We start from the raw sequence: 12,820 nt of genomic DNA on the forward strand, positions 1-12,820 counted from the left end.
CAGAAGAGTGTCGATGCTGATGATATATGGGGTAGTCATCTGCACATTGGTGTCAGAGATTGTACAGGCTGAATCTCATGCCTCTCTTTACACAGTAATGATGATCCTGCTCCCACCAATGGTGCCAAAGTAGAAGTATTCTTAGTCTTTGAAGTCTGGAGTTCAATACCATGCCTTTAATGGATTTTTGAGCATCCTGGTAACAGGTGTGATGACTAACCCAACTTTGAAGGTGTACAGCAGGGGTCCCCAATGCGCTGCCCATGGGTGCAATGGCACCCGCCAGGGCAGTTGTGTGCACCCGCAGGACACCGCGCCGCTGAAATGCCGCAGCCAGAGAACTGCCAGCTGAAATGCCACCAAAAAGCATTGCCATTTCTTGGCGGCATTTGGTGGCAACGCTTCTTGCTGCTGACACTTCTCGGCGGCATTTTGGCAGCGGGGTGTCTGGCGCCTGCCACAGTCTTCTGGGAATAAGAATATGCTATTCCCACAGAAAGGTTGGGGACCACTGGTGTAGGGGATGCAGCCCTCTCTTTAGAAGTAGATCTGGAGGTGAATTTCTCTTGCATATTTAGAGAGGTCTTCTTACCCTTGGAGTCAGCCCGAGATGAAGAGTCCTTGGCTCTATCCTTGCTTGCTGCTGTGTCTGAAGTGGTGGTGTTGGGCAGTGCATTCCTTGACACATAAGCCCACTGTTCAGGGGGGGTCTGCCCAGCCCAGATCCAACTGAGGCCTCAGTCTGCTGCATAAGGTGCTTCCTGAGCCTGAAATCTCACACTTGAAGGGTTTGGGGTGCGAAGAAGCTGCAGATACTACTCTTAATGGAGATATGAGCTTCTCCAAGGCAGTAGAGACACCTCTGGTGGTGGTTGCCGAGAACAAAAGAATGGAGGCAGATGATGGGTTCCAGGCAGAAGCCTGGAATCCTGGGCATACTCAGAGTCCTGTACCAGGAAGGATGGGGAAGTGGGGGCTAAAATCTAACTGTCTAAAGCTAACTAAACTATACTAAGCAGAGTTATTTACAATATTTACTGTTTGTTAATATTTATAGGAATAGTGTTGGAGGATAAATCGATGGACACTGCAGGGTTCCATCTCAGACCATGTGGCACTAACAAGGAGCTGCAGAGGCAGTCAGTCCATACCACCCATTATACTCTCAGATCAGAGCTTGAGCAGAAGGGTGCAGTAGCGTTGCCAGTGTCTGTCTGGTTGTTGACCGGAACACTCAGTCGAAAAGGGACCTTGGTAGCTCCAGTCAGCACTGCTGACCGGGCCATTAAAAGTCCAGTTGGCGCAGGACTGGCAGGCTCCCCACCTGGCTCCACGTGGCTCCCAGAAGCAGCGCCATGTCCTTTGGCTCCTAGGAGGGATGGCTAGCTGACCCTGCCCAAGCTCCAGCTCTGCAGCTCCCATTGGCTGTCAATTGGATTTTTTTTTAATGCCATCTTGGTGAATGGCTGTGAGGTGGAATCAACCAGTGTTTTACAATTGTTTTTTTTTTTATTATTATGGGCCAATGGGAGCTGTGGGGGTGGCACCTGTGAGCAGAAGCACTGTGCAGAGCTGCCTGTCACCCCTGCACCTAGCATCCAAGGGACATGTTACCACTTCTGGGGAGCTACCTGAGGCAAGGACCATCTCGAGCACACCTTTTCCCACACCCCAACCCCCTGCTCCAGCCCTCAGCCCCCTCCTGCACTCCGAACCTCTCAGCTTCATCCCCCCAGCCCGGATCCCCATCCTGCACCCCAAACCCTTCATCCCCACCCCATAACCTGCACCCCCAGCCAGAGCCCTCACCCCCCCCCCCAGCACCCCAACCTCTGCCCCAGCCCGGAGCCCCATCGTGCACCCAAACACCCTCCCGGAGCCTGCACCCCACACGCCCTCCTGCATCCCAATCCCCTGCCCCAGCTCAGAACTCCCCCTGCACCCCAAACCTCTCATCCCCAGCCCCCAACCCAGAGCCTGTATCCCCAGCCAGACCCCTCACCCCTTCTCACACCCTAGCCCCCTGCCCAAGCCCAAGTCCCCTCCCACACCCTGAGTCCCTCATTTCTGGCCCCACCATGGAGCCTACACCCCAAGCTGAAGCCCTCACCCCTTCCCACACACCAACTCCCTGCCCCAGCCCCGTGAAAATGAGTGAGTGAGGGTCAGGGAGAGCAAGCAACAGAGGGAGAGGGAGAGGGAGTGAGTGGCGGATGGGCCTCGGAGAAGGTGCAGGCCTCAGAAGAGGGGCGAGGCAAGGTTTTGTGTGATTAGAAAGTTGGCAACCCTAGGGTGCAGGCATGGACTAATGGATAATACTAGCAAGAATCTTCCAGTCTCGGGCACACGGGGTAAATGCATACCCACAGTGGAATACATAAAGGGAGAAACATTTGATCAGTCAGATTTTACACCAGGATGTAAGCCTACTTGGTATTTATCTTGAAATCCTTATCAAAATAGTTTGCTGTGGTAAATTATGTTTGATTAAAATACCAATAGATTGTACACGAAAATCAAAGAACCCCAAATGCACAAATAACAAAACAGTCAAACTTCCTTCAGCATACAAAGGCACTGTACCAACAAACAAAAAAATCCCTCTTCTCCTCAGAACCAGGCCTTCCATGCCACTCCAATGTGTAAGGAAATCTCCCCCAACTCAATCATCTAGAGTTAGGATGATCAACGCATTTATCTTACCTCTGCCACAAGCCAGGCACAGTTTACTCTGTGAAAACTTTTCATCAATCAGAAAACAGTATATTCAAAGGGCAAGTGAATTGTGCCTAAATCAAGAGGGTTGGCATATTTGCTGCACTTTCCTCTTGACCAGGATGTGTTTTATATACCCCAAACCTATTATGAACTCCAGGAGCTTCACTATTTTAAAAGGTGACTCTGATAACAACCATGCAAGATTTTACTTTGTTAAGTGATCTGAGATCTTGATTATTTTAAACGGTATTAGAGGCCACTGAATTTCATATATCCATACTCAAGGTAGCAACAATACTTCACTATTGTAGGAATTAGCCATTGTAAGGCATGCATCTTTTGTTCTTTGCTGCCCCCTCATGTTTTTTCACGTGTACTTTACTCCCTGCTCTTCACCAATGGAATCACAGAAGCTAGAAAAGACAAAAACCTCTAGATCATTCAGCACATCTCCTTGCAGCATTATACTGTACAGTTCTTTGTCCAGTTTAGCTTTAAAAGTTTCAAGTGACAGGATGTTAATCACGTCTTCTGGGAGACTAGTCTACAGTCTACATCGTTAGGAAGATTTTCTGATATTCAGAAAAAATGCTCTATCTTAATTTCATCCTATTGCTCTATTAAGCTTTTCAGATCCATTGTTGGTTTTGATGAAGTGTGTGTGTATGTGTGGTGATGACAAATATACAGAATGGAAAACTATTACATAGTTGTTTTTTAAAAATAGTTTGGTTTCACATTTCAAGGCTGATATCACTTATTCAGTTACTGTGCTCAAGGTTAATAGTCAGTCATATTTTTCAATGAAAGAAAATCATATTGTTTCAAATATTTCCATATTGTCATTTAATTTGGAGCATATTTTTTCTAAAGCTGCTAGGTCATTCCTAGAGATAATTCAGTCTGTAATTCTTGGAGGTAGAGGGCTTTATATTTTCTTAGTTTGAGTTTTTAGCTACTATTAGTGCTTTGTAGAGCCATCTTTCTATTCCATTGATTACAGTATATAATTTAGTGTGGAGGGACTATTACCTAAGAGGTCTGGAATTTGCAGAGGTATGATTCCTAGAACTTGCTTCTCAATATACTCTTATTATATATTTTCTCACCTCATTTATTTTAATCTTTCCATTTCTGATTTGCATCTGTAGCCTTTTCTTTTCTTGTCTTTTCTTTTTAAAAATGAAGCTGCTGTCATTTCTGAAAGGGCCTAATATGTGTGAATGTGGATATTTAGTTTTATTAATTTTTATTATATTAAAAAAACTGCCTATCTTAGGCTGTAAGGAGCCTGATGAACTATTAAGAACAAATCCATAATAGTAAAATAAAACAACTGTAAAACACTGGTTGATTCCACCTCACAGCCATTCAGCAAGATGACATAAAAAAAAAAAATCCTTCACCTCTCAGTTCATTCCAAGAAAAGCCTAAACACCACCCTTCAGAAGCTCTATTTAAAGAAACCACTAAAGGAGAACAATTGTTTAGAACATGTCAGACAGTGGGATATTTGGTCATCAGTATCAGCTGTGGTTTTTAGTGCATATACCTAAGCATGTTGGACAGTTCCTCTAGAGCCAGATTGTGGGGCAAGAACCAGGAGCTACGCTTTCCATGTGAATGTGGACAAATTAATGTCAGTAGGACATACTCCAATTAATAAGTAAATACTCCATATTGAACTAAACAACTACTGCCCATTTTAAAAGCCACCCATCTCTTTCCTCACCTTCAACCATGTAGCAATACTTTCTTTAAAGAGCTCTGGTCAAATGATCCAATGGCCTGGTTGCCATAATTCCTGCCAAACAGTTTGAAAATTTTTATTCATGTGCTACTGTACAATGAATTTCAGTAGCACCTCATTCCAGCTAAAGCATTTTTTCTCCTCACATGTGCTTCCCTGAAATGAATATCTATAAAGAACAGTTCCTTTTGATCTCAGTGAAGAAAATCCATATTCCCTTCCTTATTTCCTTTGCATCCCTTCCTCACCTTTTCTTTTTCATACCTCCCACCATGCTGCCTCTTACACTAGGAATTCCCTTCACATTCTGGCATCCTCCCTCTCCTCATTCAAATCCTTCCTGAGAACACAATTTTTCCAGGAAGCCTATCAACCTTAATCTACCACCCAAAGTGCTTATTATTTACTTTCGTGACAATGCATCTTCCAGTCATCTAGTTTAATAGACTTGTGCCTGGTGCCCTCAGGTTCCTGCTGGCAGTGTTAGCAATGCTGTCTGTACTGCTGTGATGAGTGTTCCACTTGTCTGCTGGTAGGAGTGTTTAGAGCACCAAGAGCAGCACTGACAAGAAGACTTTCCAGCAGCAAGGAAGGCCAGATAGTCAGCACTTCAAACACCTCTGTCAAGAGGCCAAGGGGCAAGGGTGGCGCCAGAAAAGGATTGCTTTTTTAATTGTTCTGAGAAAGAATGATACAAGCATTTTTCCTGCCTTTCTCCCTTTGTGCACTGCTTTGGTGTAACATGCATTACCATGATTTTATATGGCTCAGGCAGGTATCTATGCAAACTTCTCTGCTTAGTCATGAAGGTCTGTTACTATGGAAACAACAATAATATCAAATACAACATTATGTCTAGGGATGGGCAAACCAGTTCAGGCAAAATACCATCCAGCTTCAACCCTTACTCATTAGCCAAAGTGAATTCTAATCCTTTTCATGGTCTGCAGTGATTTAATACTTTTTCCAACCCTTAAAGTCTTTTGGCCGTTCAGATCCGACCACCCTAATGTGTAGGTTGGTCATGGGAGATCTGGTGGCCTTTCTGGTGGAGCATGTTAACATTACATTAAATTAAACTACTCCTACACTTCACTGCTCTCTACTGTTGCTCCCTTTAAATTTCCTAGCACAGAAATATTTTCTAGTTAAATTGCACCCTGAGTGCACCTCATACCTTACAGGAATTCAAACCTCAAATGATGTATTGCTTCTGACATGCACGTTGCACTCCAGGGATTAAGTAAAGGGAAACCTCCAGATCAGTGGGAAATTGTAAGAGCGCAACAGTGTCATCCAGCAGAAAGTATCCTGGGTCCTGCTGTTTGGGCAGCTATTCCTGCTGGAAGAAAGAAATTGGCACAAGGCCTTCCCTGGTAGAGGAGCTGGTAAGGCACTGGCTTGTGTGTGTGCAGATGTGCACGTACAGCCTCTCTTTAGGGTATCATCACATTGTGGGATGCAATCCAGACCAGAGAGAGGTTGTATCATTGCTTGGCCCATAACCCTGGGATCCTCACAATGCTTTGCTGTTGTAGTTCCTAACCTGTGCACCCACAAACAGCCAAACAACTTGCCGGTCACACCCTGAGTGTCTGTGTATAGCTGCAGCCTGCCAGCAACACTCCAGTCACATTCTGGATTCCAGAAGCCTTCGTTACCACCTGCAGGGTAACCCCAACACACACCCAGTCCTCAATATTCCCCAAAAACATGTATTCTGCACTGTCCAGCCCTCTCTGGGGCAGTTCAGATATTAGAGATCATTTGCCCTTATAAAGGGTTAATATACAACAGTTTGCTACTTTAATTGGCGTTACCACACAATTCAGCTTAAACACAACGTTGGATTAGTTTTGATTAAAAAATACAACTTTTTTAACTACAAAGAGATAGATTTTAAGTGAGTACAATTATAAGGTATTAAAGTCAGAAATGGTTACAAGAGAAATAAAGATAAAACATTTTCTAGTAACTAAAACTTAACAAACTAGACTTTGTTCGAGGTAAAATCTTTACCACATGTTCCCAGCAACATTGCTAACCAAATTCTCAGGTCAGGATGCCCTCCCAAAGTCAAAGGGCTGGTTTCTTTGTCTTCTTATGTCAAAGAGATAGGGAGAGAAAGAAAGAGAGAATACCTGGGGTCTTTTTTGCCCCTCACTTTTATTCCAGTTACCCGTTGAAATGCATTTTCCTAAGGGTTGCCCCTAGATAAAGTTCCTTCCCACTGTGAGGATGGAGACATGGAGTCTCATGGTGAAAAAGTTTCCACGTTGTTGTTGTTTATTAAAATGTAGATTGATCTATTCCTGTCCTCCTTCTGTTGCCAAAGAATGGCCACTTGACTGGTGTTTGTGTAACCGACACAAACCCCGTACAGAGAGAGAGAGAAAGAGATTAATGAGTTTGCTCTACAGCCTTAGCAAACAGTCTTATGGCTTTTAGCTCATGTGGTAGAGGCTCATGCACTAAGCTCCAGAGGCCCTAGGTTTGATCCCGCCTGCCAACGACAAGGGTCTGTCAGCATTACAAGTGGGGGCTCATCCGGGATTTGAACTGGGAAGTCTCTGAAGCTCAGGACACGCTTCCTCAGCTATGGGAAGTATGTAGCCCACACACCTCCTAGGTGTGGTGTTCTGTCCCATCTAGTGGCACTGAGACCACTTAGAGAGAGAGAGAGAGATTAATGAGTCTACTCTACAGCCTTAGCTAACGCCCATATGGCTTTTAGCTTATGCAGTAGAGGCTCATGCACTAAGCTACAGCGGCGCAGATTTGATCCCGCCCACTGACGACTGGTGTCTGTTGGTGTTACATTTTCCAATCAACTTTGATGACACCTGGCTAGAGAAGTTAATAGTCCTTTGTCTTTGAGGAACAGGTTCACTCCCTCTCAGGACTTCTCGGGTAAATACATGTAAGTCAAAATTTCAGCTTAATTCATAACTTTACATATAATGTTGTTACACACATTTCACCATATTATTGACCACTGAGTTATTAGTTTTCAAATGATACCTCAACAAGGCATATTTTGTACAAAGATTATTACAGTAGTGTGTATGGTTTGAATATAGGAATGCTTTTGGTCACAATTATCAGATATTTTCTTTTATTATTTGGAATTTTTCTGTGCTACAGACTTTCTGAATCCTTGAATCTATAGGAAGGGGCCAAAATTAATGGAAAAAAAAGAACCTAAAACCTATCTCCTTTAAAGGCAATAGAGTCTGGATAATCAAAGTGTGAAAAATGGGAAATTTCTGCAATTAAAAATAAGCAGAATAGCAAACAATAATTTAAATGGTTCATGGCTGCTAGCATGAAACCAACCCCCAATATTACCTCTTCAAAGAATGCATTAACAAGAGGTTATGGTTACAGTTGTCATGGGGAACAGTTACAATTAAAGAGAGATCTATGCAGCTAGTTTTTTCCTCATTTCTTTAATTACCATGCATTTAAGAATTATTATAAAAGAATCTTAATTGCAGATGATTTTCAATGTGTAAAGAAGTGGGTTTTAAAAAGCTCAAAAGTGAAAAGCCATTCAATCAAACTCTGATCCACATGTGTGAAGCAGGAAGCAGAGCTGTGCATAACTTGTCATGAAATCAGCAAGCGAGGTGAGCATTTGCAGCATCAGTGAACTTCAGGCTGACTTCCAAGTGCTATGGAGGAATTTAGACTTTATGAAAGAAACCATGCAGAACACAGCAATTGTACATTATTTCAACCCTAAACCAGGTCAAACTTTGTGGTTTTGGCCAAGCTTCCCTTCAAGTATCAGGATTCACTCAAACTCTGAACTCAAAGTGCAACTCAATGAGTATGAATCCATCTGAACAAAACAAGCAAACAAAAAATGTTGAACAGGAAACTTACGCTCCTAAGTCACTTACGTACTTTTGAAAACTTTCCACTGTCTACGCTGGGTACTAAATCATACTAAGACATTGCCTCAGTACCTGCAGAACTGCAATTTCCAATCAGTACGTCAATTTGTTGCCTGTGCCTACATTTCAGTGCATCAATTTACCAATATACAGTATTACCAGATAGTCACTTATGGATACACGCAGAAGAAAATGAGGACAAAAGACCTTGGTTTATTGACATTTCCACCACCTCAAAAACAAAGTTTTGGAATGAACTCACATTAACATGAAGGATATATCTATATCTAGACATCCATGTCTAATATGACATATCACTGGAAAGAACTAATTTGCTATTTGTGGTAAAAATTAACCAAAATCTTATTTATAAAATAAACTTATGGATGTAAAACAATATACTGTTTTTATTTCAAAAGAGCCATACATTTCTGAATTACATTTTGATTTAATAAATAATTATTTAGTTTCTGAAGACCATTATACTTTCACTTTGTGCTTATATTAATCTCTCTTACCTGTTATAGTTGCTTTGTTGATGGATGGTTGGTTACACATGGGTGACCGTCTGACAATGGGAAAAAAAAAGGCATAAATGTGTCAAGTTTGTATATTAGTGCATTCTTTAAACCATTGTTTGAAAACACTTTTATTTGAGAGATTATTTGGGGTTGGAATGTATAGAAACTGACAAAAATAGTTCATTCAGAGTACATACAGAGGTGAACAGAACTCACAAATGAACCTCATATTATTTCACAGCTTGCGAACTCCAGCTTGGGACGTTTTCAGGCATTACAACTGCACTGAAAAATTGTGCTTAAACACAGTTTACATTTACTTATATTTAAATGAAGTTGTAACACAGTTTGGGAAGGACCAGGTCCTTATCTAGCACAATTTCTCTAACCCCACATTACCTGGCCAAACAGAAGCAGGCCTGCATACCACCTAATACAACTTTACATTCATTCAACTATAAAGTTTTTGGGATGGTTGCAGTGAATCCATACCCAATCACCATTTGCAGTGACATGCAAGTAGATTCTTTGGAGCTTCCAGAATTCCAGGAGACCTGGAGTGAAATCCCATCCCTACTGAAGTCAATGATTCACACTGACGTCAATGGAGCCAGGATTTCATGACCCCTGATTTGGAAATTGAAGGGCATTGACCATTACATTAATTTAACCCTCTTAGTCTACTTGGCTACAGAGTGTAGGTAAATGTGGAAAGAAAAATAAGGAATGATAAGAATGCCACAATTAATTATGAACCTGGACGTAGAGCAGGGGTAGGCAAACTTTTTGGCCAGAGGGCCACATTGGGGTTGCAAAACTGTATTGAGGGCCGGGTAGGGAAGAGCATATTTTAACTGTTGTATTTCTACAAACCATAACTAGTACAAACTCCCAAAGTCCTCAGAGAGATCCTACAAACCTTATTAAATACTATAAAACCTTGATTCATTCCCTTAGCACCCTCCATCCTGTGCACTGAATGAGGCAGGGCTCCTATAGAAAAAATATTATGCGACCCTGCAATTAGAGACTGAAGATTATTGTGACATGTGTGCACAAAGATAAAATAAAAGTACAAAGGAGAAGGAACAGGCAACCTTAATTCCAGTATTTCCAAATTTTGAATGCTGACTATACAACCAATATATGTTCTGTTAATTTAGTTTTTTAAATCTAATCTAATATAAATTGTGTGAAAATTCCTACTGCATACAATAAGGTAGACCAGTCATATTGGTTTACTTTGATATTAAATTGGTACTAATATGAAGCTTTTAGAATACAATTTCAATAGACAGCATTCTAAAAAGAAACTGTCTAGCGTCAAATCCCTCACATTGGGATACTACAGCATAGAGGCATGTCTCCTGGCTGGGAGATGGCAGTAGCCCATCTTGGGGAAAGGTTGCACTGAATATTATATAATAAGGCCCCATGAATCAACAGTATGTAGGAGAAGGAAAATTCTGAATTCAAACTAGGCAAACAGAGCTCACTTAGCCTCTTCTGGCAAGTCCGTCTAGGAGAAGGAAAACTCTCATTTCAAATCTGAGCAATCCAACCACTGATACCTGTCCCTAGCAGGCCAGCTGGCTATGCCATGGCATACCCACGAGCTGGACAGGGTGGATTGGTCTAACAAGCCATTACATTTGAAACTCACTTATTACAGAAACAGGACAGTAAATCAAATTGATTCATAGGAATTTTACCCATGGCTAACAAATGGAAATAGATTTTGGCTAATGGCTAAACATGTATGTATTGTGAGCTGGAATGTGAGAAGTCTATTTGCTCTAGACCAGACTGAACTAGTAGCGGTGGAGTTAAATTATCAGTTTCCTTGCTGCCATGCAGGAGACAGGTACAGGAGAGTTGACAGTTGGAAAATACTTTGAATGTTCAAGTGGACAAGTGAAACAGAGATGGGGTTATTTTAGTGGTGAATAAGAAAAAGTTACTTTAGTGAACAGCTGGAAACTGGCATCTGAACAGATTGTCATAACAAGGTTTCCTGCTGCCTCCAACAACCTATGCATAGCTGTGACCTGCTGTTATGCACCAGCAAAAGAAGCAGAAGAGGAAGAGGAGGATGGATTTTATCAACAACCAGATAGCAATGTCAACGAGATTCCTGATTATGATATGAATCTAATAATGAGAGATATGGCTGCAAAGGTTGGTAGCAGACAGAGTAAGCAAATGAATAGTGTTGGACCAAACAGCATCGGTCCATGTTAGAGTCTACAGAAGTGCAGAGTGTGGCAGTGATCATGAATCACTAATAAGAAAGTTTAAGATTAAGTTAAAGTCTAGGAAAAATATAAGTACAATTGGCACCAAATTTGTTGTTGATAAGTTAAAGAATAGCTCTGCAAGGAAGGGATACAAGATGCACTTGGAGGGCATTTCAGGCTATTAATTTGTGATGATGAAGACATTTCACCACAGACTGCATGGGAAATATTCAAGAAAGTGATACAAAACACAGTGGATGAAATTATTGGAAAGCATAAGAAAATAAGGAAAAGCCAAACAAGCAATGAAACACAAACATTACAGGAAAAGTGTAAACAAGCCAAGACTGCTGGGAAAGTGGAAGAATTAAAAGCATTATGCAAAACCATTAAGATATCACAAAGAATGGACAAAGCAAAAGTTTTCAAAAGAAGAGACTCAAGGAGGCTCAACATGAGAAGACATCAAGAAAACAAAATATGAAAAAAAAATATACAAAAAACTAAGGTTGTATGGCAACACAATCAAGCCAATAATGTAAGCAATAAAAAGGCTATTGGTGGATTGACAACAAATGCCAAAAAGGTGTTGGAAGTAGTGAAGAAGCATTTTGACAAATTGCTGAACCCTACAGTTCATCTGCAAGCATTCCAGATATGCTAGATGAACAAGGCAGCTTGCAAGACAGAATACAGACCAGCACTGAACCACCATTAGAAAAAGAGAAAGAGAAATGAAGCAGTTAAAAATGGGGAAATTGCAGGAACACACAACATAAGAGCTGAGCTGCTAAAAGCCAGCAAGACAAGTGCTATCCAAGTACTAGAAAAAATATACAAGAAAGTATTGGAGCAAGAGGAGATAGCAGATGTCTGGCTAAAGGCAATACTTGAACCAACCTTGAAAAAAGGAGATCCTGGTGTTCCAAATAATTATAGAGGCATAGGCTTATTGTCAGTACAGGGAAAAATCATGACAAAACTACATCAACAGATTAAGGCCAATTTTAGAGGAAGTAGTGGTGAGAAATACAGCAGCTTCAGACCAGGCAAAAATTGCACCGATCAGATACTCATGCTCCAACAGTTGATGGAAAAAAAGCAAGAATGGGGATTAAAGATCTTTGTTGTTTTCATTGACTTCAGTCAGGCTTTTTGATTTAATTTGGAAAGAAGCATTAGAGAAAGGAGCAAAATTATATGAAGTTCCAGATAATATGATTGCAATTATAAAAGCTCTGAACAAAGAGTCATACGCTGCCATAAGAACTGGTGGAAAATTTAGCAACTGGTTCAAGTCAAAGTTTGCTGTAAGACAAGGGGACATGGAAGTATCGTTGCTTTTCATCTGTTCGTAAATTGAATATTAAGAATGTTAGATGAGTCAGAGGGTTGACATTGGATAATCTAGAGTTAAACTCCTCAAATTATGCAGGTGATGTACAACAGGCAGAGAAGTTTGAATTAATTATGATAATCTTTGCTACCTTGGAAAATTGGTGTAGTTGACTTGGACTTACAATAAGCACTAAGATGAAGTGATTGCATTTTGGAATAGGGACAATAAATGTAGAAGTGATGAAGTCATAAAACAAGTAGAATCTTATGTGTATCTAGGAAGCTTGATCAGTGCCAATGGTTCCATCAAAAATGAGATTAAAAGGAGGTGTGCCTTTGTTACAAGTGCTGCAAGAA

At 41.2% G+C, this 12,820-nt stretch overlaps 1 protein-coding gene across 5 annotated transcripts in view; it reads right to left on the reverse strand.

Moving 5' to 3' along the window:
• Window positions 1–12,820, reverse strand: part of PDE4D (phosphodiesterase 4D) — a 763,522-nt gene that overhangs the window by 140,728 nt on the left and 609,974 nt on the right. For all 5 annotated transcript variants that reach the window (XM_084628697.1, XM_084628698.1, XM_084628700.1 and 2 more), the window contains exon 5: window positions 8,886–8,935. In XM_084628697.1, the coding sequence (XP_084484823.1) occupies window positions 8,886–8,935 (50 nt within the window). The remainder of the gene's footprint in view (window positions 1–8,885; window positions 8,936–12,820) is intronic.

This window comes from Lepidochelys olivacea, assembly GCF_965140295.1.
Source record: "Lepidochelys olivacea isolate rLepOli2 genome assembly, chromosome: 5".
Lineage (NCBI taxonomy): Eukaryota > Metazoa > Chordata > Testudines > Cheloniidae > Lepidochelys > Lepidochelys olivacea.